This window comes from Ylistrum balloti, unplaced genomic scaffold (assembly GCF_031769215.1).
Source record: "Ylistrum balloti isolate Yb309-2 unplaced genomic scaffold, AGI_CSIRO_Ybal_v1 Utg369960, whole genome shotgun sequence".
NCBI lineage: Eukaryota > Metazoa > Mollusca > Bivalvia > Pectinida > Pectinidae > Ylistrum > Ylistrum balloti.
In genome coordinates, this window is record NW_026782058.1 from 326240 (window position 1) to 353889 (window position 27650).

Consider the following 27650-nt stretch of genomic DNA (forward strand, 5'->3'; position numbering starts at 1 on the left):
ATAAGGAAAACAGTGGTTGATAGGCAGCCATATTGTATCTGGACTCTGAGTGTTTTTGTTTTCTCATCTTCTTGAGTACTGGATGGATCTTGTTCGAATTCAATATGTATGTTTAATTATAATGTTTACATTTTCATGCTATCATACCTCTCCATTTTTAAGAGAGAGGGGTATTACAAGGGACTCAGATATAAACATTGGGTATAGGGCCACACACACCTAAATAACATGTGCTGATTTAACTTTTATTTGACCGGACACCTCCCCTCGCAATTTCCAAGCTTATCAAACTTGATAAGATTTAATTACCTTGACTTTAAGTTGTGTTTTCCAGTTTGATTTGACCATAATTAGAAGTGTTACTGTCCCATATTTAATGTAGTATAACATGTATATTGTGTGGAGACCTCCTCCCACTTTGACCAGCCATTCTTTTTTCAACTCAGTAGACTCAATCTCTATGCTATGAAGTTGTGTCTTTCTGAATGGCAGTTTGAGTAAACTGTGTTTTGAGAGTTACTTCCCCTTGTTGCTTTCATATTCTAAATCTTGGCCAGGGAACCACTCTCTCAGTTTTCAATCTATTTTATCTCAGCCTTGGTACAATGTAAATACGATAACCATGGTAGGAAGTTATGTTTTCTAGAACAGTAGTTTGATTCCATTGTACAGAGAATATAGCAGAGCAACTGTCCATTGTTTTTGTTATGTTAATCTTGTCCGGAAAGTTTTCAAACGATGTCTTTCAAATTTGGTAGTAATGAAATTAGTGTTTTTATGAAAAGCAATTAGATTCAACAAATTTTTGAAAGAGCTCGTTTTTTTTTTTTTTTTCAATTTACTTTTGTACACTCATCTCCCTTTCATTTTTCTCCGTTTTCTATTAAATGTGATTAACATTTTCATAATCATATTGTTTTTTAAACAATGAATCATGACTATTTCTTTGGTAAATGACAGATGTAGGTTGCTCCGTCCCGCGGAACTCTTGTTCATGTAAGAAAGGCATAGGTGTATTGCCATCCAAAGTTTCTTCTTCTAAGAGATTCACTATAATTTTATTGAACTTTTCGACTCAAAAGCGATGAGATGAAATGAAGATGGGGAAAAACAAGGTGAGTAAGATCAGGTGTTCCGGAAGGCTTATCGTTCTCTATTTCGATTTGGATTGATAGGAACCAGACAAAAAAAGGAGCACGGAACACATCTAATTTATTGCACCTGTAAATAGAATATTTCCCAGTAAGAATATGTCCCAGCCTAAATAATTTGCATAGTCTACCTTCTGAAATGTCTCAACATCTATTTCAACCAATCACGGAAGTTGTGATATATGGACCCATCCCTCAAAATTTTGAGTAACTTCAACATAAGAGGTTGGGGAAGCAGGCTTGTTACTATTAAATCAACGAACTTGTCATACATGGTAGTGGCATGGTGTCCCGATTAGTTGCGTTATAGGTAAAAATCAAGGTAAGCCACTGATATGGACGAGTCTGTATTTATAGACATTGATTTAAAATTCTGGAATATACACGATCACATTTAGATATGGATTTTATGACGATGGCAAAAGTTCACCGAAATCTTATCTGAATCCATTTTGTATCTGGTGTAGAATATTATCTTTGTTAAGGTAATTGAAATGTAGGTGACCGTAACGTTGTCGCCGAGGCGTCTTGAACTCATATACATTATTACCTCTAGGCCCATGTATCGTGAACGAATATAGGAATAAGATATATATATCTGGTCATGTATATTTTCTCAGAATCGCCCTCTCTTACATAATAATAACAAAAGACCGCACAGGTGAAAGGATAAGATTTCATCTTTCTCAAAGTTTCTAAGACGAGAGAGCTCAAACGTCCCACACATGCACACAGTTGAATGTGTGTAGCAGGTTTCCGTGCCTAGGAATGTTTTTGTAGTTTGACCCTGTTTACAGGCTGAGGTACAATAAGCAGAGTTCGGTGAGAGAGGTCACCAATATGTATTCCGTTGATATTTAAGTGGGACCGGTATATCCAGCGGTAGAGACATTGAACCCGATCGTATTTTTAGACACTAACAACTCTCAATCGCATGCGGCAGCTAGCAATGGAATAGTGCGTACAGGTAAGTAATCATTGACAAGTTTATATAGTACATCTCGTACTTAAATGTTGGTTATCGATGTACACTTTCACAGCAATACTGTAACTGTGTGTATGTCTGGTTCTAATACATTATATACCGTGTTCTGTGGGCCTGAATCTCTACACTGTACAAATACAGAGAAAGAGTAAAAGTACAGAAGAAGGGTAGTGGTAGAGGGAAAGGGTAGGGGAAAGGTAGGGGTAGAGGGAAAGGGTAGGGATACAGGGAAAGGGTAGGGGTAGAGGGAAATGGTAGGGATAGAGGGAAAGGGTAGGGGTAGAGGGAAAGGGTAGAGGTAGAGGGAAAGGATAGAGAATACAAGAGAAATGGTAAGGGTAGAGGGAAAGGGTAGGGGATACAGGAGAAATGGTAGAGGTAGAGGGAAAGGGTAGGGGATACAGGAGAAATGGTAGAGGTAGAGGGAAAGGGTAGGGAATACAGGAGAAATGGTAGAGCTAGAGGGAAAGGGTAGGGGATACAGGAGAAATGATAGAGGTAGAGGGAAAGGTAGGGAATACAGGAGAAATAGTAGAGCTAGAGGGAAAGGGTAGGGGATACAGGAGAAATGGTAGCGGTAGAGGGAAAGGGTAGGGAATATAGGAGAAATGGTAGAGGAAGAGGGAAAGAGTAGGGAATACATGAGAAATGGTAGAGGTAGAGGGAAAGGGTAGGGAATACAGGGGAAATTGTAGAGCTAGAGGGAAAGGGTAGGGGATACAGGAGAAATGGTAGCGGTAGAGGGAAAGGGTAGGGAATATAGGAGAAATGGTAGAGGAAGAGGGAAAGAGTAGGGAATACAGGAGAAATGGTAGAGGTAGAGGGAAAGGGTAGGGAATACAAGGGAAATTGTTGAGGTAGAGGGAAAGGGTAGAGAATACAGGAGAAATGGTAAAGGTAGAGGGAACGGTTAGGGAATATAAGGGAAATAGTAGAGGAAGAGGGAAAGGGTAGGGAATATAGGGGAAATGGCAGAGGTTGAGGAAAATGGTAGGGGATACAGCTGAAATGGTAGAGGTAGAGGTAGAGGTAACGGGTAGGGAATACAGGAGAAATGATAGAGGTAGAGGGAAAGGTAGGGAATAAAGGAGAAATGGTAGAGGTAGAGGGAAAGGGTAGAGAATACAGGGGAAATGGCAGAGGTAGAGGGAAAGGGTAGGGGATACAGGAGAAATTGTAGAGGTAACGGGTAGGGGATACATGAGAAATGGTAGAGGTAGAGGGAAAGGGTAGGGGATACATGAGAAATGGTAGAGGTGGAGGGAAATGGTAGGGGATACATGAGAAATGGTAGAGGTAGAGGGAAAGGGTAGGGGAAACATGAGAAATGGTAGAGGTAGAGGGAAAGGGTAGGGGATACATGGGAAATGGTAGAGGGAAAGTGTAGGGGATACAGCTGAAATGGTAGAGATAGAAGGAAAGGGTAGGGGATACAGCTGAAATGGTAGAGGTAGAGGTAAAGGGTAGGGAACACAGGAGAAATGGTAGAGGTAGAGGGAAAGGGTAGGGAATATAGGAGAAATGGTAGAGGAAGAGGGAAAGAGTAGGGAATACAGGAGAAATGGTAGAGGTAGAGGGAAAGGGTAGGGAATACAGGGGAAATTGTAGAGCTAGAGGGAAAGGGTAGGGGATACAGGAGAAATGGTAGCGGTAGAGGGAAAGGGTAGGGAATATAGGAGAAATGGTAGAGGAAGAGGGAAAGAGTAGGGAATACAGGAGAAATGGTAGAGGTAGAGGGAAAGGGTAGGGAATACAAGGGAAATTGTTGAGGTAGAGGGAAAGGGTAGAGAATACAGGAGAAATGGTAAAGGTAGAGGGAACGGTTAGGGAATATAGGGGAAATAGTAGAGGAAGAGGGAAAGGGTAGGGAATATAGGGGAAATGGCAGAGGTAGAGGGAAATGGTAGGGGATACAGCTGAAATGGTAGAGGTAGAGGTAGAGGTAACGGGTAGGGAATACAGGAGAAATGATAGAGGTAGAGGGAAAGGTAGGGAATAAAGGAGAAATGGTAGAGGTAGAGGGAAAGGGTAGAGAATACAGGGAAAATGGCAGAGGTAGAGGGAAAGGGTAGGGGATACAGGAGAAATTGTAGAGGTAACGGGTAGGGGATACATGAGAAATGGTAGAGGTAGAGGGAAAGGGTAGGGGATACATGAGAAATGGTAGAGGTGGAGGGAAAGGGTAGGGGATACATGAGAAATGGTAGAGGTAGAGGGAAAGGGTAGGGGAAACATGAGAAATGGTAGAGGTAGAGGGAAAGGGTAGGGGATACATGAGAAATGGTAGAGGGAAAGTGTAGGGGATACAGCTGAAATGGTAGAGGCAGAAGGAAAGGGTAGGGGATACAGCTGAAATGGTAGAGGTAGAGGTAAAGGGTAGGGAACACAGGAGAAATGGTAGAGGTAGAGGGAAAGTGTAGGAAATACAGGAGAATGGTAGAGGGTACGGGAGAAAGAATAAGTGATACATGAAAAGTGCAGGGATACAGGAAACAGAGAAGTGGAAACAGGATAAAGTGTAAACGATATTTGAATAGTCTGGTGATACAGCAAAGGATAGAGAGTACAGGAGAAAATGTGATGCATGGAGATCGTGTAGATACAGGAGAAAGAGTAGGTGATGCAGGAGAAAGGATTAGGATTCAGGAAAAGGGGTAAAGTTTACAGGTGAAAGGGTGGGATACAGGAGAGAGGGTGGGATACAGGAGAAAGGTTGGGATACAGGAGAAAGGATGAGGATACAGGAGAAAGGGTGGGATACAGGAGAAAGTTTGGGATACAGGAGAAAGGATGAGGATACAGGAGAAAGGGTGGGAGAAAGGATGAGGATACAGGAGAAAGGGTTGGGATACAGGAGAAAGGATGAGGATACAGGGAAAATGGTAAAGTTTACAGGCGAAATGGTGGGATACAGGAGAGAGGCTGGGATACATGAGAAAGGTTGGGATACAGGAGAAAGGATGAGGATACAGGAGAAAGGGTGGGATACAGGAGAAAGGATGAGGATACAGGAGAAAGGTTGGGATACAGGAGAAAGGGTGGGATACAGGAGAATGGGTAGAGGATACAGGAGAATGGGTAGAGGATACAGGAGAAAGGGTAGAGGATACAGGAGAAAGGGTGGGATACAGGAGAATGGGTAGATGATACAGGAGAAAGGGTTGGAATACAGGGGGAAGTGTCCAGTACTCTGTATGATGTACAGGATGCATCACGAACGTGCCATTTATAATGAAGGGTTTTAAGTACATGTTTCGTGTAAATGGGATGTAGGATACATGGTTAGCATCATTGTTAAAACACATACAATGTTGTTTTAGTCTGAGGAAAAATCAATATTCAAATAAGCTTCAACCGCGAAATCCTACTGAGTAAGTATTTTATCTAAACATAGACCCATGCTTTTAACGAATTATTTTATAATTTTTCTAAGGACAAGAACAATTACAGTTTGATGTGAAAATGTGGGCCAGGCGTCATACTGCACTTATCGTTTACACTAGAAACTGTGTTAAGTAAACATTCGTATCCTATATATAGGCCTACATTATATTATATTATACATATTTATATCGCTGTAACGATATGATGGATTTCAATACGGATTATTGCCGTAGAATAAAGAATATAATTCAGACAGCTTCACTTTGTTGTTGTATTTATTACAAATTGAAAATTGATTCGATCTGTTGATGAAAAAGGACATTTGTGTTTGTGCATCTTGTTAAATTTCTACGTGTGCGAATATGATACCACAGAAACAGTCGTTCATATTTTGGTATTCACATACACTATAGACTAAATAGCACCCTACTGCCATCAGTTAAACACGAATTTATTGTGGAGACGTACATTTGTGAGTTATAATCGTATGAGCCAGTCTTGTATTATTTCAGTCGATGTTGAGGATACTTGTTCAACTTAATGGCGATTGCGTAAAAGTAATTTCAATTACAAAAGAGTTACTACAATATGGAGACTGGATGGCTGGTCCGGATGATTCTAACGACTGTTCTGGCATTGATCGCGTGGAAGTTAATCCAGTTTATTGTTCGATACCGACACTGGTGTGCAGCTGCTAGACATTTTCAGGATTTAGGTCCACTACATCCTTTCTGGGGTAACCTGCACTTGGTGAGTACTTTTTAGATCTACATTGCGATATAATCTTTTAATTTGATCAAATTAAGTCGTGTCATATACATATCTACTCTCATGTACCGTCGTCCATTTCTAACTCGAGTTGCTTCATTGTCTGCTTATTGAGAGTATCATCGGCACTCATTATCCTTATTAGGCCTGCAATTTTAGGGCTTGCGCTGTTGCATGGTTACGAGTACCTTTAAACGCCTACAGTCTTGGTACGTCCCAACGATACTGTCCAAGTTATATCGCATGCACATGTAAATGCGTCTTATTTTGAAGTTTCGAGTGTTTTATTCGCCGTGGACGTCCCAATGGTATTGTTTAAACATTACGTTGTTACTACTTCAAAATCCCTTAATGCGCGCCTTGGTAAGTTTAAAAACCTATTGTAAAAATATCATATGCAACTTGGGCATAGAATCTACATGTCAATGGTTTGCATTAAAGTTATTGCTTAACATGTGCCTATAAAGTCTCAAAGCCTAATACGAAACTTGTTTTAAAAGCGACTTGATACAACACATCCCAAAACATACTACTTGATACAATGCAGTCAAAGGCTTATATGAAAGTTATAAAGCACTTAAAATAAGACATCTCAATTTATTTCGTATCTCACCTCGTTACGAGATACAGAGTACGAGGTGAACTGAGAGATCAGCTTTGATTTCGTATAATCATAAATGTTAAGTGCCAAAATGAAAATAGAAAACTGATTTTATTCCGTATAATCAGGGATTTCGACATCACTTAGACCTCGGCTTGTTTATGAATTTGTTAACGATATACGGGTTTTTCCTGTTTGTCGAGTGTTTCTTCCGCTGCTCTGAAATTACATTCCTGACTTAAGTGGGGAGCGGGGTTTCATTTTCGTAAATTACTGTGCAATTGCTCGTTTTTCTACTTCCTTCTCCCATCACATCGACATTGATGAATTCGAAACAGCTTGTTGCGCTGGAAACTTGAAGTGTATTTAAGGAAAAGAGTAACGTAACCTAAAGTCGTTAGATCACACTGTAGGATAGGGTTCTGTTCAGAGGGGTTCCGAGAGATGATGATACACGGATTGTCTCTGTCATCACCATCATCTCGCTGTTGGTTGTTGTGAAACAGGCACGTACATAATCTGACCTTTCATGACCTTGAGGTAGATCCAGTAGTTTGTTTAATATGTTCAGTCTGTCATATTTTCCTAAATAAAGACCACATTATCAGAATATCTTCTAGATTACCAGGGCATGTCTATGGAAGCAAGCTATACTCGGTCTTGTCTGTTTTTGCAAAACAGGTTACAAATATTAAATGTGTTGAGCACATCCATCGTATAAACCCACCAAAATTGGAAATCAAGAACACGAAAAATTCTTCTTTATTAGCCGCTTACCTGATCTAAACAACATGGACAACTTTCCACCAATGACGATTTCGATTTACCAGCTGCAAATTTTCCATTTCTAGATAGTAACAATCTTGCTAATTTATAATATTTATATGTCGTAGTTGATTCAATATTAAAGGTCTTGTTCTCATCACTACTGTTTTTGTGCAAGATGCCGACAACCAACGTATAAATTACAGCACCGTGTTTTGAAAGAGACAGGCTGATGAAGATTATAAATAAGTCTTGGTTATGGTCAGTATACTGATCATATTGGGAGATTTTCTAATCGCGTATGCCATGCGAAGTTGGACTTGTTTGGTGTTGTATAGTATGCAGGATAGTTATGTTGTTTTTGGCCTCGTTCTCATTACGGAATGTGACTTGACCTACTTGTTCCGAGATGACTGTATAATGTAACGCTTGCTGTGTCGACCAATGCAACATGAGATGTTTGACTTTTAAACTTTTTTTTTAGGTTTTGATACCTTTTGTATGGACTTGTGTAACGTAATCCTTCTTTAGGTATGAAGACTCAGATGAGTTGTGAAGCTTAATGCAATAAATAATTGGGGCTTAAGTCCCAGGCAGAGGCCAAACCGACCTAATAAGTATATTCTTATAATGAATTAATTTCAATCCCATACGTTATCAGTCATTCTAGCTCGATTAAAAGGGACAAAATGGAGAAAAATATTACGCGAAATAATAAGAAAAAAAATACAAAAAAACAGACGCAGTCAAGAATTAAACTGTTAAAGATAAATTCTTTGGTAATGAAACGACTTTTGTCTAATATTTGATAACGAGTGATGGGTCAAGGGTCAGTAGGAAATTAGGTGATGAAAGGAAACAGTAGTGTCATTGAATTAGACGGACATAAAACACACAGTAGGATCAGGAAATTAAATGGACAGATGACGCAGTAAAAGGATTAGATGGATAGAATGGAAAGAGGACACAGTAGAATTAAGGAATTAAGTAATGAAAGGACACAGTAGGGTCAAAGAATCAGATGGGCAAAAGGCACGTTAGGGCCGAGGAATTAGGTGGACAGATGACACAGTAGGGTCAAAGAATTAGACGGACATAGGACACAAAGGAGGGTCAAGGAATTAGATGGACAGGTGGCATACAGTAGGATATACTAACGGAAATATAAAAAAGTGAACTCTAGTCAGATACAAGTGTACAGGTATATATGCAGAAGTGCTTGCATTTTTATAACAGTCCAAGTACCAAAGCAGTTAAACGCATTACGTTGTTGGTCGGTCAAACAACTGGACGACGAAATTTGGCTTGAACTAGATTAGGGTGACCTCTTGAGGGCAACAGAAGGATGAAATATGTTATGTTGTTTTAAGCAGTTCTTCTGCAAATCTTGGGTATAAACTCTATATTACATTACCATTGAAATCCTTCCCCATGTTGAATGTGTAGTTCTGTCTATTTCGTTGTAGTTAATGCATGTAGAATAAATACTTCTATTGTAGATGAAGCACACTTCTGACTGGATGGATATAGCTAAGGATGTAATCACTAAAGATAAACCAAAGCTCATCATCACGTGGGTCACGTTCCTCTTCCCTAACTTCTCCATGGTCCACCCAGACACTGCCAAAGATGTGCTGAAATCTTCTGTTCCCAAACCTACTGGAATCGGCTCACCATATGGATCTTTTGTGTCCTGGCTAGGTAAGGAGGACGTTATATCTAACTGCATCAGGTTTCTTTCGATCACTATGTAACGCTAAAGTCAAAAACAGAACTGCTGTACTTTAATACTTGCTTAGAAATATGTTCTCAACTTTCTGTTCAACAAATACGTACTTCGATCTTTTCCGACAACGAAACCAACAGTGGCGGATTTTTACTAAGCTATGTGACAGACGTGAGGATTCCAATGTTATTGTAAATTTTCACTTTCTGGATAGCATCAGCCCTTCATCCTTAACCTATGGTATTTACATATAGCGATTGATTTAATATTCAAGGACTTGTTCTCAATAAACAAGAAACCGCTTATTCTCTGATAATGATCTAAGATTTTAAAAATGTTTTGGCTTAAAATGAGGCATGGTTTTTACACCCTGATAAAACTGAATCCCTTCACTTTTTCAAGACGGATTGATTGTGAGATTTAACATTCTGAGTTACACTTAAACAGCTTGGTTATAAAAGTGTTCGTAGTCACAATTAAAATTTATGTCTGAATAGAATGAATAGAATAATCTTGTCTGTTTCCCACATTGTCGTCCATTAGCGCAATAAAAAGAATTTTTTTAAATCTAGATGATCAATATCAATGTACTTCTATTTTTAGAATTAATGGAGACAAGACCAGAGTGATTGTATTTCTTAATGGCTGCCATGAACTAGGTTTAGTTATAAATAAATTCATTTTTTATTTGATTCAGAGATTCGTTACCAATACCTAATGTCTTTTTAAGTAAAATTTTCCGTCTACTTGTTTTCTGTATTTAGCACAGAAGGGTGAATATGTATGGGGAATTTGTCTGTGCTGCATTCCATTCAAGGTGACTTTCGGACCGAATTTTGTTACATAAGTGATATCATTACCACTAAAACTGGTTGTATTTATTTATTTTTTTTTTCTGCCTCAAATATTTATGTATTATTCCAATACACCCTATCCATTCACCATCTGACAAATGTGTATATTTGCTAGTAATAGGAAGGAGAGGTTGTAATATAGTGGAGAAGACTTTTTTATGCAATGCATGTTGTCCAATGGCTTCTGACCGGCCATTGATGTATGTTATTCACACTGGTCATTTGTCTGATGAAGGTGACCGTGTACTTATCTAAATCTCACTCTTTAATCGTCTACCAGTTGTGTTAAAAGAACTTCTATTTTATCGAAATTACCAACATGAAGACAAAAATCCGAAACAGTGGAAAGTGACTCGTTAAACTTTGACCAGGATTTTCTTGACAGATGCCGTCAATGAAGCAGAAGACGCGTACTAAACCGAAACACATGGTCTTACTTTTTTTTTACTTGTATTTGAGTAAATCTTCAGACGTTTTTCACATTTGAACAATAGTTTTATCAAATTGAAATTTGGAAAATGCTTTTGTTAACATGTTGATATTTTCTTTATTGTTTTTATTTAAATGGCTGATTTCGTCATAAGCATGCAATTTTGACACTTAAATCGGCAGCAAATGCCACGTCAAGGCTCAATACAGAAATGAACAATCATGCAGTAACGTCTATGTGAGCAATGTCTCACTAAATTGCCATTGTGCTATTGTGACGTCGTAACCTCATGATTTCATCTAAAAATATAATGATAGTAATGATATGGACATTTTTAGATTTTTTATACGAGTATGATGAATTGTTGTTTTCAGAAAAGCTATTAAAAACATCACATTCCTGTCCAGTTGAAACAAGGTTTTCATTTTCTTTCGACTTATCGTTGGAAACGGAAACGTTTGTATCATATCACGTTGTCACTACCTGTAATATCTATCTGTTATCTCACTGATAAACGTTCTGTATAGGTTAATACTTAAAAGCTCTCAGTCCACTATTTCCTTTTTCAGACGAAAACATTTAGAGGAACTATATACGATTAATAGTATGTTTCTAGAATACCCTTTGCCTAGCTAAGTGAAGCGTATCAAAACCTTTCTCGGAACCATAGCAATATGCATTAGTTGCCCACGTCGGAAGTATGCTGTTTTATGTCAAAAATGATAAAGGTGATTCATTTTATTTCTTAAATCACTTGTTCTTTCAGTTTCAAGAGACAGGTGATTTCAAATAGTTTTTTAACTTCATGTGGGATGAACATATATTACATCCAACTTGTCTGACTCAAAGTTTTATGATGCATATTAACACAATATATTATCAGTTGCATTAATTGTTACCTCTTAAACTCCCCCCCCCCCCCTAACAAATCACCACCGCGCCCCAGTTGATCGCATCATTAACACAAGAATTGAACAAAATTGCCTTAAGGTGAATTAATGTTGTCATGAATTCAATGAATAAGATAAGAAGTGTCCCACTTTTAGTAACTACGGAGTGACGTCACACAGACTTTTCGTCTACAGTATTGTAAAGAGTAGATTTGTTCCTTCAAATTGATATAAAACTTTGTACAAATTTCCCAAAATATCATAGGCTATTTATTGCATAATTTGATTGTGCGTTTCTTATTTTTGTTGAGTATATATTATTTATATAAAGCATAATGACAACGTCTACCTTAATTTCTTTACGCTCTTGCATTGCAACACACTAATGCCGTAGATCGATTGAGAGCGCGAGGACAGAATACGAGTCAAAATTGTCTTTTTTCTTTAGCTATGTTGCAATGTCCAATATATGTGAAGCCTAAGAACAATGTCTAACCTAATTTCTCCACACTCTTTCATTCCAACACTGGAATATATCTACAATACACGAGCAATGCCCCATCCCATCATTATTAGACAGATACCAATCTGGTACTTAATTATCGAAGAAATACCAGGATGTTCACAGAATCAAAATTCTAATTTGATACTGTAAGATCATTACCTTTCGATGGGGAAGTATTTTCACGGTATTCGTGAGTATTGATATCCGCAAATTCATACACTGAATGTCCACAAAATGAAAAACCATGATTGACATTGATTTTAGTACATGTAGATTTTGTTAGTGTTACAGATGTATTTTATCACAAAATCAGTTGCCAGTCAACTAGTTTTAAGTACCACGAAAATATATTTTAGGTATTATACAACTGAAAGAAAACAAAGATGAAATGACATTTGTAAACTACATATGCTGTATCCCTAAATGCTACACTATAACGGACAAAAACCATGTAACATATATCGTCAAATGTAAGGTGCAAACCTGGTGGGCGACTGAAAACTATAGTAAGATAAATCTGTGATGAAATAGAGGTTTTATCACAGGTGACGGACTGTTGTTCAGTTCAGGAACCAAATGGCATAGAAATCGAAGGATGCTTACTCCAGCGTTCCACTTTGACATTCTACGTCCATATCTCGACGTGTACAACGATGCCTGCGACAAATATATGGTAAATCATTCTTACATACATTTTAATGGCGTAATATTCGTTATAAGCGAATATGTTACAGGTTGATGAAAATCATGAGGAAGTTTTAGGTCGTCATAGTGATTCTATTGAGAAATATTTCTTTGTGTGATATGAAGCTGAACGTGTCTGATGCCCGTTAGCTGGTCTGTTGGTTTCATTGTTGTATACCTTGTTCTCATTTGAGAACCTGACATTACTTACTTGCATTGACCAAGATTTACATGGCGGGTGCGTCGATGAAGCAGAAGACGCTTACCCTTCTGGTCTTCTTCTCCTTATATTTTTTCAGGAATCTCCGTGTTAATATTTCTTTTGTTCAAATTCTCCCCAAAGTTTTATTGAATTTAAGTTTGGATTATGATAATGTTGACAAATTGGTATTTTCTCGTTGTTTTTATTATATGTTTATAATATTATCAAACAATTTCCATTCATGAATACCTGAATATTTTCATAAAATTGAAGATTGCCTACTTCAATAGAATTAAAACACCAACAGAATTAAAGCGTAAAAGTACAAATGATGAAACACCACTGTTGTGGTAAAAGACAGACTAGTTCTGTTATGTATAAAGATATGTTTTCTCGCTAATTCGTAAATACAGACTAAAATCTGGATTATAGAATTTCCTTATCTATTCCTATAGTATTATCTTTTGGACCCAGTATTGTGAATGAAATGGACACGTATTTCTACTTCTACATTTCGATTTACCGTTAAATATATGTACCGATCTTAAAATTATTTTATGTTAAAATTGTATTAAATACCACTGATATCCCGAATTTTCTACACTCAGAGCATACTGGAGTCGTCTTCAAAGGAGGAAGAATTTATAGAGATAACGGAGCCCACGACACTAGCCACTCTTGATATTCTTCTGAGATGTACCCTGTCGTACGAGTCTGACGTGCAAGAACAAGGGTAAGATTTGTAACTATTTTCAAACCAGAGATTTGTGCGGTCGTTGATGAATGCATCTATACACATTTCTGGTTCTTTTTTTCTGTTTTTAGAGCAAAACACCCGTATGTTCAGGCCGTGGATGAGCTCACCCACTTAGCAGCTGATAGGTTCATGTAAGTGTAAATAAATATATGTATTTTCTTGTGATTGAATTTATAAATATATTGCTAGTAGGAGTGAAATAACAAAAAAATGATTCTGCGATATCAACACGTAGCATTGTTATCAGGAACTGACGTTCAAGCGGAGATCACCGTTCGTGAATGAAAATAGTTTGTCCAATAAATATTTATCATATATGTTGATACTATAGATCTAGCTAGTATAGGTACAAGTAAAGAATATTCTATTGCAATACGAAAATTTATGAGAGGTAAGAGTAAAGAATATTCTTATTCTACGTGAATATGTATGGGAGAGTATGTAGTCGCTGCTATGTACGCAGGATAACTTCGCCCACAGGTAAGCGCAAGGACAATTTAACTTGTTATATACATTGGTCATACTAAGGTGATGTCCCTTCTACCAAATTCAGGGCCCGCGACCCCTCAATTACAGAGTATTGCCCATTGTTAATATTTCCTGTTCGGAGAGTAACTTCGCTTGCATCATACACTAATAACACTAGGACGATGTGCAGTGTCCACAACCCTTAATTACGGAGTTATTGTCCTTTGTTAAAATTTTGTGTCCAGTAAAGTTGTTTATGGAAGCAAACATCAGTTGTACTGATACTGTTTCATTAATTTTGTGTTAGCAGTTAAGCCGATTATGTTGAGTAATTTGGTAGCTTCTCTCAATATTTTTATTTCATTGATATACCGTAACTTCTGCTTTAACAGAAATCCTATCACCCATATCGATGCTGTGTACAGACTGACCAGTCGAGGCAAACGTTTCTTCCATCTATGTGATTATGTACATGACTTCGCCAATAAAATCATTCAAAACAGAAAAGAAATCTTGGTACGTAAATTTGTTCATGACCCAATGACAATTCTTTCGATCACTTTGAATGTTCCTCAGTCGCCTCATAGGCTTTAAATTTTAGGCCCATATCATCAATGACGAGTGCCGGCAGAACGAAATAACTGTATGGTGCAGTTTAATTCATTGTTCTGCTCTAATGCATCTAATTCTAAATTTGTACCAAATATTGCTTTACACTTGTGTCTATTGTAAATTGGTATACACGTTCGGTGGACGTTTAGCCCTCAACGTTTGCCGTTAAACTGCAGGCCACATTTCCTTCATTACTAGATTTTCTTCAGTTTTTTTCTCTTAATTGAGGCCTTTTTATCGAATGACGAAACAGTTTTATGATCCAGTGTTATTCATGGTTTGGTCCCAATGTATCAAACTTCTAAATATATAAAGGTGTTATAGGCTTGTATGTGATTGACTAGTGACATATACTATGTCTTGAATATCTGCAAGATGTTTGATTCAAAGGCAGAATTCATGGTTTAAATTTAATTAATAACTTTCGTCACGTCTCCTGGTACCACAGACAAATAACCCCTCCTCAGCACAGAAGCGACGTTTGGACTTCCTAGACATGTTAATCACCGCCAGAGACTCTAATGGAAACGGACTGAGTGACCAAGAGATACGGGACGAGGTCGACACCTTTATGTTCGCAGGTAGAACTGGTTTTAATGGCTTTTATTATCTTGGCGATGCAATTTGTTGCTATTTGTTTCTGTATATATGGCATATTATTTGTCTGATCCGAACTTAAGCACCTATAGACGATCAGCTGATTTCTTCTCAAATATAGGTCACGACACGACGGCTTCAGCGCTGAGTTGGACGTTATATTGTCTCGGAAAGTATCCTGATTATCAGCAGAAAGTATTTGAGGAAGTAAGAGAGATAATGGGTGACGGTGATGTGGTAAAATGGTAACTTTTCCTATTATTTCAATAATTAATATTTCAAGATTAGGAATAGCAATGATAATGTATGTGTCAGCTATATCAATAGGTTATTGTTCGTAGAATATCGCCGTTACTTGGAAACCGTGTTTCCGTCTGTATCGTCATTTTCATTTACACATTATTCATTTTTCATTTCCACATATCAATTAACATCAAAGTGTTTTATAGGCAGCTTATTTGTAACTGTCGGCACAACTGCCATATATGACTGATCCTACTGCTCTACTTTTACCAGGGATGACCTGCCACGAATGAAAATACTCCATCTGTTCTTAAAAGAGACGATGCGAATGTATTCACCTGTACCTGTAATCTCGCGCACCCTCAAAGAGCCTTTGGAAGTCGATGGCGTAACTCTGCCCGCGTCAGTGGACGTTATGATTCAGATAGAGTGTATCAACCATCACCCTGACAACTGGCCAGACCATGAGGTAAGTTACAGATCTGAATGCTCTGTAGGCGAATGTACGGTCTAGATCAACGACGATTTATGAAAATTCTCTTGTTACCGCATTGACCTTGATTTATGTTTTCAGTAATATCGGTTGTAGCATTTCTCTTCCCTAACATCGAATGATCTTGACAGTGACCAGTGCGCACCGTATCGATAACATTTAGCTAATTCGTTTATAAAACTTAAAGTTTAGTTTAACTATTTTGATTTGATTCTAAATCATGTAGTCAGACAGTCAGCAAGTGAATGCTGTTCACAATCATTTTCAATGCACAGGTCGTAGTTGCGTTGTTTCAAAATGTACTCTTTTGTTCTTTATGGTCCTTACTTGAAAATACCAAAGTTCCGAGAACAGCGCTTCAAACTAATAGCTGAGTAAAACCGTAATCAGATCCTTGGCAATCACTATACTTCAAATTCGTCTCTGGATTTCTATCATATATATTTTACTATTAACAATTTTGTGTTTTAACATATCTATGCCTATGTATATTATTTTTATGGTGGATGTTGTGTATAAAACAAATTGCGGAAAACATACTCTGATTCTCCAAAACATACTCCGATTCTCCTTGTAAATTGTTAGGGGATCTAAATGTAAAGCTTTGGGTTTTTCCTTTCTCATATTTTGTCGTAACTTCATCGCAATTGAATTTGCATTTATTTTATTTTGGTATATCTTTTACATTCTTAATCAAAATATCATCAAATATTGTACTGAACACGGTTTCACTGAAAATCCAGTATTTCTGTACATTCAGGAATTCAGACTCGATCGGTTTGAAGATCATGCATCCGGCGATAAGGATCCATTTTCATATGTTCCATTTTCTGCCGGACCAAGGTAAGCACATTGATTTCTGCCAGACCTAGGCAAGCACATCATTTTTGTTGGACCAAGGCAAGGAAATTACTCGCTGACAGTCCTAGGCAAGCACATCATTTTCTGACTGACCAAAGATAAGCACATCATTTTCTGACTGACCAAAGATAAGCACGTCATTTTCTGCCGGACAAGGTAAACACACTATTATCTCTTTCTATTGTATCATATGTAAAATGATTTATTTAGGAATCAATCAACTTATGAATGATTAAATCCAGCTCGGAATTTGATGTCCCTCCTATGACTGCGGAACTTATTTGTTGTATTTTTTTTCTTGTAGAAATTGCATTGGACAAAACTTTGCCCTGAATGAAATGAAAGTAATCCTGTCCAAGGTCGTGAACAGGTAATTTGATAGTTTGGTACATGTTGTATCGTTGGTTAATATATATATATATATATATATATATATATATATATTCCAAGGACGATTCGTGAACAAATGACAGTACTTATCGCTGATTGACTATTAAAATATTTACGAATAAAGTTTAAATGTAATGATAAGCGTATAATCAAATTTTAAATTTCAGCAAATTGTAATAAATTTTAAAATTTTAAAGCAGTTATGGACTGGTGAAACGACGGCAATGTTTTAGACTTGTATCCCTACATATAAAGTTAACAGGCTACTCAATTTTTGTATTGAACGTTTTGTCTTTAAGGTGTATCTAAATTAATTTTTATATTAATATTCATTCTTGAAACTAACTCTATAAATAAACACTTTTATTCATTTTTCTATTGTCCTTAACTTCACATATCACGTGGTAAAAGTATATTCCTGTGTATAAGATTGGTGAACTTTCAAAACATTCACAACCACACTAGTAACCTGTGTCAATTGAATACAGTTATCACAACAATCATGTTTTGTCAGATAATTTCTATTTTATCATTATCAGTTACTTTTGTATGACTATTGTCTTAGAGTAAGGATTCATGGGGTATGTTCCTCATATTGTTAACTTCTCGACTTACGATCCTCGTACCACGTTGCCGTCACTGATCCATCGCCTATAGATAATTCATCAGATGTGGCTGCAAGATTGTTTTTGAAATTAGGCATCAATTGGCAAATGTACACACGCTAAAGGAACATTCCAATGTTCACATACTAAAGGAACATACCCATGTACACATACTAAATGAACATACCAATGTATACATGCTAAAGGAACATACCAATGTACACACGCTAAAGGAACATACCAATATACACACGTTAATGGAACATACCAATGTTCACATACTAAAGGAACATACCAATGTTCACATACTAAAGGAATATACCAATGTACACACACTAAAGGAACATACCAATATACACACGCTAAAGGAACATACAATGTACACACACTAATGGAACATACCAATGTACACACACTAAAGGAACATACCAATGTTCGCATACTAAAGGAACATGCAATGTACAAACACTAAAGGAACATACAATGTACACACACTAAAGGAACATACAATGTACACACACTAAAGGAACATACCAATGTACACACGCTAAAGGAACATACCAATGTACACACGTTAACGGAACATACCAATGTACACACGCTAAAGGAACATACCAATGTTCACATACTAAAGGAATATACAATGCACACACACTAAAGGAACATACCAATGTACACACGCTAAAGGAACATACCAATGTACACACGTTAATGGAACATACCAATGTACACACGCTAAAGGAACATACCAATGTACACACGCTAAAGGAACATACAATGTACACACGCAAACGGAACATACCAATGTTCACATACTATAGGAATATGCAATGCACACACACTAAAGGAACATACCAAGGTACACACGCTAAAGGAACATACCAATGTACACACGCTAATGGAACATACAAATGTGCACACGCTAATGGAACATACCAATGTACACACGCTAAAGGATCATACCAATGGTCACACGCTAATGGAACATACCAATGTTCACATACTAAAGGGACATGCAATGTACACACACTAAAGGAACATACCAATGTATACATGCTAAAGGAACATACCAATGTACACATACTAAAGGAACATACAACGTACACACACTAAAGGAACATACAATGTACACACACTAAAGGAACATACCAATGTTCACATACTAAAGGAACATGCAATGTACACACGCTAAAGGAACATACCAATGTTCACATACTAAAGGAACATACAATGTACACACGCTAACGGAACATACCAATGTTCACATACTAAAGGAATATACAATGCACACACACTAAAGGAACATACCAATGTACACACGCTAAAGGAACATACCAATATACACACGTTAATGGAACATACCAATGTTCACATACTAAAGGAACATACCAATGTTCACATACTAAAGGAATATACAATGCACACACGCTAAAGGAACATACCAATGTACACACGCTAAAGGAACATACCAATATACACACGCTAAAGGAACATACAATGTACACACACTAATGGAACATACCAATGTACACACACTAAAGGAACATACCAATGTTCACATACTAAAGGAACATGCAATGTACACACACTAAAGGAACATACAATGTACACACACTAAAGGAACATACAATGTACACACACTAAAGGAACATACCAATGTACACACGCTAAAGGAACATACCAATGTACACACGCTAAAGGATCATACCAATGGTCACACGCTAATGGAACATACCAATGTTCACATACTAAAGGGACATGCAATGTACACACACTAAAGGAACATACCAATGTATACATGCTAAAGGAACATACCAATGTACACACACTAAAGGAACATACCAATGTATACATGCTAAAGGAACATACCAATGTACACATACTAAAGGAACATACTACGTACACACACTAAAGGAACATACAATGTACACACACTAAAGGAACATACCAATGTACACACGCTAAAGGAACATACCAATGTGCACACACTAAAGGAACATACCAATGTACACACACTAAAGGAACATACCAATGTACACACACTAAAGGAACATACCAATGTATACATGCTAAAGGAACATACCAATGTACACACACTAAAGGATCATACCAATGTACACACGCTCAAGGAACATACCAATGTACAGACACGAAAGAAACATACCAATGCAAGAAACGAAGCTTTGCATATATATAAATAGAATCGTTTCAGTAATATCTTTTTTGATAGAAAAAATGCTACCGAAACATGGTTTGTAAAGGCGGTATAAACATTACTGTGCTCCAAACGTTAGATAAATAAACAAAACTCAACCCAAATCTGCTGATTATTTTTCCGGTATCTTAACACGCTCGATATCTATTCCATCCCAATTCAGGCTTCTTGGTAATTACCTTACAAGAGATATATATTATGGGTCCTGCAGTCAATCAATCATCTACACGTGATATATACATTTTGCTCGTTCTGTTATGATGTAAATGTCTGAGTCGAAAGTATTGTGCTAAATATGATTTCCCTAATCCAAGTTTCTGTAGTTTATCTAACTAGTAATGATTTTGAAAACACGAATTTATCATCATTACGCTAATTTGCCAAATCGTTATTATGCGCTCTAAACATTTCACCAAAATAGCTGGATCAACAAGACCAAGAAATAAACAGAGATATTCATTTGGGTCCTTAAAATCAGGGAAAGTGGTACACCAAATCGGAATTCACCAATTTGAAATCAATCTACAGTTTGTGGTGGTAACTCATACAAAAGTTAGGCATTCAAGACTTTCAGTTTTACTCACCAAGTTAGCATCCAGAAAACGTTGAAATTGTTGACGCTATTATGTTGGAATTCCTTTTATATTGAATTATGTCCTGGAGAACATCAGAAGCGGACATCCTTAATACAGAATAAATCAGTTTAGGATATGTAGAGGTATTGTGTTAAATGGCTACACTACATCATACCAGTTAATCTATTTTTTCATTGGTGGCTAAGTTTATGTCACGTCGTATTCTAATGTGGGGTTTTATTTATTTTTATGTTTTTTTATGTTTTTTTTTTTTAGATTCCGTATTGTACTCGACGAGAACCATAATGTTGTACCTATAGCAGAAGTGGTCATGAAAGCCAAAGATGGGATCAAAGTTAAACTAATACACCGGTAGATGTGAGGATGTGATATGGTTCCTCTTGTCTAAAGCTGGGATCAAACATCGGCAATATCCTACTAGTCAACCATTGAATTTTTGGACATCATTTGTCAATTTGCCCTCAATTTTGATTTATTCTACGTGTCGGGTTAAAATGGAATTGTAATCAAAATGACACTTATGCAATGTGATGGTTAAGGCACTCAAAAGACCAAACACATTCTTACCAAAGGATGAAGACAGAGGGATTTCCATGTCTTTTTAATGTTCGCAGACGTCAGGCGAATCATTCAATAACGTCACGTAAGAGATAATTACAACATTACGTACATACGTGCATACGGTCAGCAGTCACTCATTAATACAGTGGTATCGCCAACAATTTACAGGTTATTTGCCAATTGAGCTGTATGCACATTTGGTGAGTGAACTTTATAATTATTACAAGTTAGCTTTGTAATAAATATTTCTATATTGCTGCATTTACAACACCGAATCGTCTATCCCCGTTGTTTATTGAAGATTTAGAAAATATTTACTTTCACCAGTTAGCTGGGTTTCAGCTTGTATTCACTTAAACGGCGACTACTGCATCTGTTTATTTGTATTGTGAAATATCCGTACATTAGATTTCAAGGTCTGTGTAAATTATTCACAAAGACTGGCTTTAGTTTGGTTTTATGTAATAATCTATTTTCAGAACTGAGGTTACCAATATACATTGTATTTACATAGAAATATCATGCAACATACGAACGAAAATCATTTCCATTATTTGTACAAAAGACACATTTAATGCGAATTTAGAATTAGGATAACATACTTGCCTTTCAGTTATGTGTTCGGCCTGAGTTTTTTTCGCGGAAGGAACGTGAAAAGATATGAGGTCATCTGCCCGACCTCGTAGGCTTTTCCCGACGTTACTCGGTTTTCTCCCATCGCAAGACCACTCGCGGTCTTAAAACTTGTTTCGCAATTGGTGTTATATAGATAAGGTTTATATCTGTTGATTTAGTAAAGCCAAACAATGAATTCATCTGCATTCGACAGTTGTTTCGTCCCTCTGGGACTCGTCAATGATATCAAGGGCCATAAGTTTAAGGAAAAACATTTTAAGTGATTCAATATCAATGAGACTTTGCTGGTATTTGTTAAAGGGAGATCAATCTCGACGGATTGGATTTGAGTTGAAATAACGAATATTTCGTAAAGAAGATTTGAAAAATGTCCTCGTGTGGTCATTTTGTCTAATTTATTCAACATGTTCTCAGATCAGTACCATCCTCAACATAAATATTTAAATTATAATATAGATGCTTATGAAATTGTTAAACGATATATGGATTGAAGTATAAACGAATGGTTTTGCCTAAGCACGAGTAGGTACGATTACTTTTAACCTTACAAGATTATTCAATCAGCAATGAAGGGAATTACCTGCTAAGAAACTAGCTGCAGTTTTGATACACTTGTTTTAATACAATTCCTTTATAAGGCAATACACATCCACGTATAGATTCTGACAATTATTTTGATAAATTTTGATTTTCTTCAGCCACCTCCTGGCTTCAAAATTTTGACCCTTAGTATCACGGACGAGGCTTAGAAGGAGGATACAGTTATATGAGGCAGTCTAATATTAGATGGGCTGTATGTAGTTCCAAATTTGTATTGAAAGGTGTTTTCACTTGTGTGTCTTGTGCGATCTTCGAGATGGCAAGTGTCAGATAAACGCTGCCGTAACCTCTATGTCACATTTTATTGTTTTTTTTTCGAAAAGTGGCAATGCTCAGAATATGCACATGTACTTAACGTTCTTTCGAAATTATCACAGATAGGAAAATTATGAAAATCTATTGAATTACGGTGGACCTCCTATTTAAAAAAATGACCCTTTCGTTATGAATATTATTTTTCCTTAGTCGCTTCCAAAGCTTCATTATTTAGGACTTTAGCATCACTGACGAGTCATAGAAATGTAAACGGGCTGTGTGATGCAATTTTATTATTTTTTTTAATTTCTGTTTTACTAATTCTGAATTTGTATTGGAAAGTGTTTTCCTGTTGTGTGACATTTTTTCAAAACAGGGGAAATACTATCAAGTTGACGGAATCATAATTCCAACACAAATTTGATAAAACCAGGGCGAAATATGAGCAAAGGAAAAATTACAGAAAGGGCTATGTGAATAAGACCATCATTTCGGGAAGGGTAAATGTCTTCTGCTTCATCGACGACACCTGCCATGCAAATCTTGGTCAATCTAAGTAAGTAATGTCACGTTCCCAAATGAGAACAAGGTAAACGACAACGTGAACACTTTTTATCATTTTTATGATTTCGTCCTTCATTTCTTCTATGGTTTGAACGTGTTTTCGCGAAATATATATATATATATATTTGTAACGCTGATCATCTTTATTGGTAAAGAAAGATTTCATATCGAGAGCACGAAGTTTACCCTGCGACTTAAAATGTGGTATTGTGGTGTACAAAGTGTTGCCGGAATGAAAACCATTCATGACAATTTTCCTTTCATTGGATTTGAATTTCAAAATTTTTTTAACAAACAGGTAAATATGTCCATATAAGGAATTCAGACTATTCGTCCAAACGACCATAGACATCTGGTACGATTTTCATGGACGGTATGGCTACGTGTTCCTTATACATATAATGATAGATGTTTGTGTTCTTATGTTCCATGTAATGTTAATTTGTGTCCATAAATGATATTAATTATATTCTTTAGTTGCTTATTAATAGTGTACCATCGATTAATGACGGTTTGTCTCCAGCACCATAAAGTCAGTTACATCAATGTTACATAGCTGCTATACTGACTAACATGAAAATAATCAGGGAGGATATGGACGTCTTTGAATTCAATTTTAATTATTTACATTAATCGTTAACACGCGCCATAACTGATAAACAGGGTTTAACACGTTTAAAAGTAAAACAAAATAAACAGAGAATTAACCGAAACGATAATGCATACTCTTGAAAAATTATCACAAGTCACATACTACAAAAACGCCATTTACCATGTTAAATACCACACTTTAGTTTTTAGTTGCCGATGACGTAATATGTAATCATTGCGACAAAAGCAAAGAGAAGATGCAAGATTAAAAAAAATGCTTCAATATACAATGTAATTAAATACTTCATTTGACCTAACCCTAACACACTGAAGTGCTTTCCGGACTAGGTGTGTACAGTGCGACTGAAGTAGTTTGGGGCGTTTTAAGTCACGACCAGGAGAGCTAGTGGGCGGGCACGAGCATCTCTTTCACGTGCTTATTTATGTAAAAGTAATCAAGCGTATGCAGTCGGGCAATTACTAAGGAATCATACATACTTGTGAGTCAGAAACAACACGAGAATTGATAGATAGCAATGACGAATGAACTTAACATTGGTTTTATGAACCTAACATGATTTCTCAGTTGTATATCTAAGTTGTAGCCAACGTATTTAAAAGACTGAATGTTCGAGAATGGAGTAGTCTGTGTTGGCATTATTTCATATAGACCAGGGCTAAGGTTATCCATTCACGACAAGGTTGACAGTACTACCTTTGTTCAATATCATCACCAAATGCATACTTGAGAAATGTTCAACATCGAAATTTACATTATTTTCACGATAATCATTCCATGTACATATGATATCAGCATAATGTAATTGACTCACAAATACATTTCAACTTACGCATGAAACTCCGTTCACAAATTTATCTTTCATTTTTTTCCTAAGGTTACGCCATCTAATTTATAGCTTCCTCTGCTGTCTGTACTACATTAATCTCGTTAGTTTTTATGTTTGCTGACATAAGTAAAACTGTAGTTTGATTTTGATAAGAATCATTTGTGACGCGTCTTGAAATAATACATAGGCGTGACACAATGTAAAAATATAATCATCTACTCTATTTCATTTGCCGTATTTGACCACAACATGAGTAAAACGAGATTTGAAAATTAATTGTTAACCTGTTGTGCTTTATGTTACAATACTAAAGTATTATGTTGATGATGTGAAACTGGTGTGTACATTACAACATCCCTGACCTAAATGACGTACTAGTACTATTAACCAATTGGCACCATGTTTATACTTCCTTTTACCTCCGGATAGTGTTACACACTTAGCCTATATGCGTAATATTTCTGAAAATAGTTTGTACCCCACAACCTTTCAACAATCTGAGTCCATTTTGCACTTTCTGCACTTACAAGTTGATTAATTTTCATTCATTTTATTTTGATTTAATTGTATTAATTAGCGTATGTAACAAGTCTTTGTAATTTGGTATCTGAAAGATAATGTAGTCACAACCGATATTATACATTTCCTTCTCCAAAATATAACGAACATGTACGACCATGTCTACGATCAAAACCGTTGATGTTGTTTCTATCATTAAAATATTTTAATATGAATTTTACAAAACTAAAGACACAAAATAAATAGCATAATACGCTATGATATAAATAACATACTATATAATACACTATGGTATAAATAAAGAATTCCAAACAGCATTTCAGGTAAGCAGAATAATGAGAATAAAGAATCAAGCAACTTGTATTTCTTGTAAAACGTAATGCAGGAGGCCCAAGAATGAAACTAGAGGGTGACGTAGGTTGAGGAATGTAAATAATTAGATAACAAATGTATACAAATTGATAACAAATGTATACCAATAGATAACAAATGTTAACCAATAGATAACAAATGTAAACCAATAGATAACAAATGTTAACCAATAGATAACAAATGTAAACCAATAGATAACAAATGTAAACCAATAGATAACAAATGTAAACCAATAGATAACAAATGTATACCAATAGATAACAAATAGATAACAAATGTAAACCAATAGATAACAAATGTATACCAATAGATAACAAATGTATACCAATAGATAACAAATAGATAACAAATGTATACCAATAGATAACAAATGTATACCAATAGATAACAAATGTATACCAATAGATAACAAATGATAACAAATGTAAACCAATAGATAACAAATGTAAACCAATAGATAACAAATGTATACCAATAGATAACAAATGTATACCAATAGATAACAAATGTTAACAAATAGATAACAAATGTTAACCAATAGATAACAAATGTATACCAATGTTAACCAATAGATAACAAATGTATACCAATAGATAACAAATGTATACCAATAGATAACAAATGTAAACCAATAGATAACAAATGTAAACCAATAGATAACAAATGTATACCAATAGATAACAAATGTATACCAATAGATAACAAATGATAACAAATGATAACAAAAACCAATAGATAACAAATGTAAACCAATAGATAACAAATGTATACCAATAGATAACAAATGTATACCAATAGATAACAAATGTATAACAAATACCAATAGATAACACCAATAGATAACAAATGTATAACAAATAGATAACAAATGTATACCAATAGATAACAAATGTATACCAATAGATAACAAATGTAAACCAATAGATAACAAATGTAAACCAATAGATAACAAATGTAAACCAATAGATAACAAATAGATAACAAATGTTTACCAATAGATAACAAATGATAACAAATTATAACCAATAGATAACAAACGTATACCAATATATAACAAATGTATACCAATAGATAACAAATGATAACAAATGTATAACAAAAACCAATAGATATACCAATAGATAACAAATGATAACAAATGTATACCAATAGATAACAAATGTAAACCAATAGATAACAAATGTATACCAATAGATAACAAATGTAAACCAATAGATAACAAATGTATACCAATAGATAACAAATGTTAACAAATAGATAACAAATGTATACCAATAGATAACAAATGTATACCAATATATGACAAATGTAAACCAATAGATAACAAATGTAAACCAATAGATAACAAATGTAAACCAATAGATAACAAATGTATACCAATAGATAACAAGTGTATACCAATAGATAACAAATGTATACCAATAGATAACAAATAGATAACAAATAGATAACAAATGTAAACCAATAGATAACAAATGTAAACCAATAGATAACAAATAGATAACAAATGTATACCAATAGATAACAAATGTATACCAATAGATAACAAATGTATACCAATAGATAACAAATGTATACCAATAGATAACAAATGTAAACCAATAGATAACAAATGTAAACCAATAGATAACAAATAACAAATGTAACCAATAGATAACAAATGTAGATAACAAATAACCAATAGATAACAAATGTAACCAATAGATAACAAGATAACAAATGTAGATAACAAATGTATACCAATAGATAACAAATAGATAACAAATGTTAACCAATAGATAACAAATGTATACCAATAGATAACAAATGTATACCAATAGATAACAAATGTATACCAATAGATAACAAATGTTAACAAATGTAAACCAATAGATAACAAATGTTAACCAATAGATAACAAATAGATAACAAATAACAAATGT

At 35.6% G+C, this 27650-nt stretch overlaps 1 protein-coding gene across 1 annotated transcript; it reads left to right on the forward strand.

The window, feature by feature from the left end:
- Window positions 1-1998: 1998 nt before the first annotated feature.
- On the forward strand, window positions 1999-23838 carry LOC132547540 (cytochrome P450 4F4-like). The gene is made up of 13 exons (XM_060211303.1): window positions 1999-2118; window positions 6033-6270; window positions 9154-9355; window positions 12605-12732; window positions 13554-13678; window positions 13771-13833; window positions 14563-14686; window positions 15231-15363; window positions 15501-15624; window positions 15896-16091; window positions 16876-16958; window positions 17281-17346; window positions 21038-23838. Exons 2-13 carry the CDS (start codon window positions 6109-6111, stop codon window positions 21135-21137), a joined length of 1506 nt encoding a protein of 501 aa, XP_060067286.1. The 5' UTR covers window positions 1999-2118; window positions 6033-6108; the 3' UTR covers window positions 21138-23838.
- The last annotated feature ends 3812 nt before the right edge of the window (window positions 23839-27650 follow it).

Coding starts and splice junctions, on each gene's coding strand:
- LOC132547540 (XM_060211303.1), top strand. CDS start 6,109: ATGGAGACTGGATGGCTGGTCCGGATGATTCTAACGACTGTTCTGGCA. Junction 13,679..13,770: donor TCTGACGTGCAAGAACAAGG/GTAAGATTTGTA, acceptor TTCTGTTTTTAG/AGCAAAACACCCGTATGTTC. Junction 13,834..14,562: donor TTAGCAGCTGATAGGTTCAT/GTAAGTGTAAAT, acceptor CTGCTTTAACAG/AAATCCTATCACCCATATCG.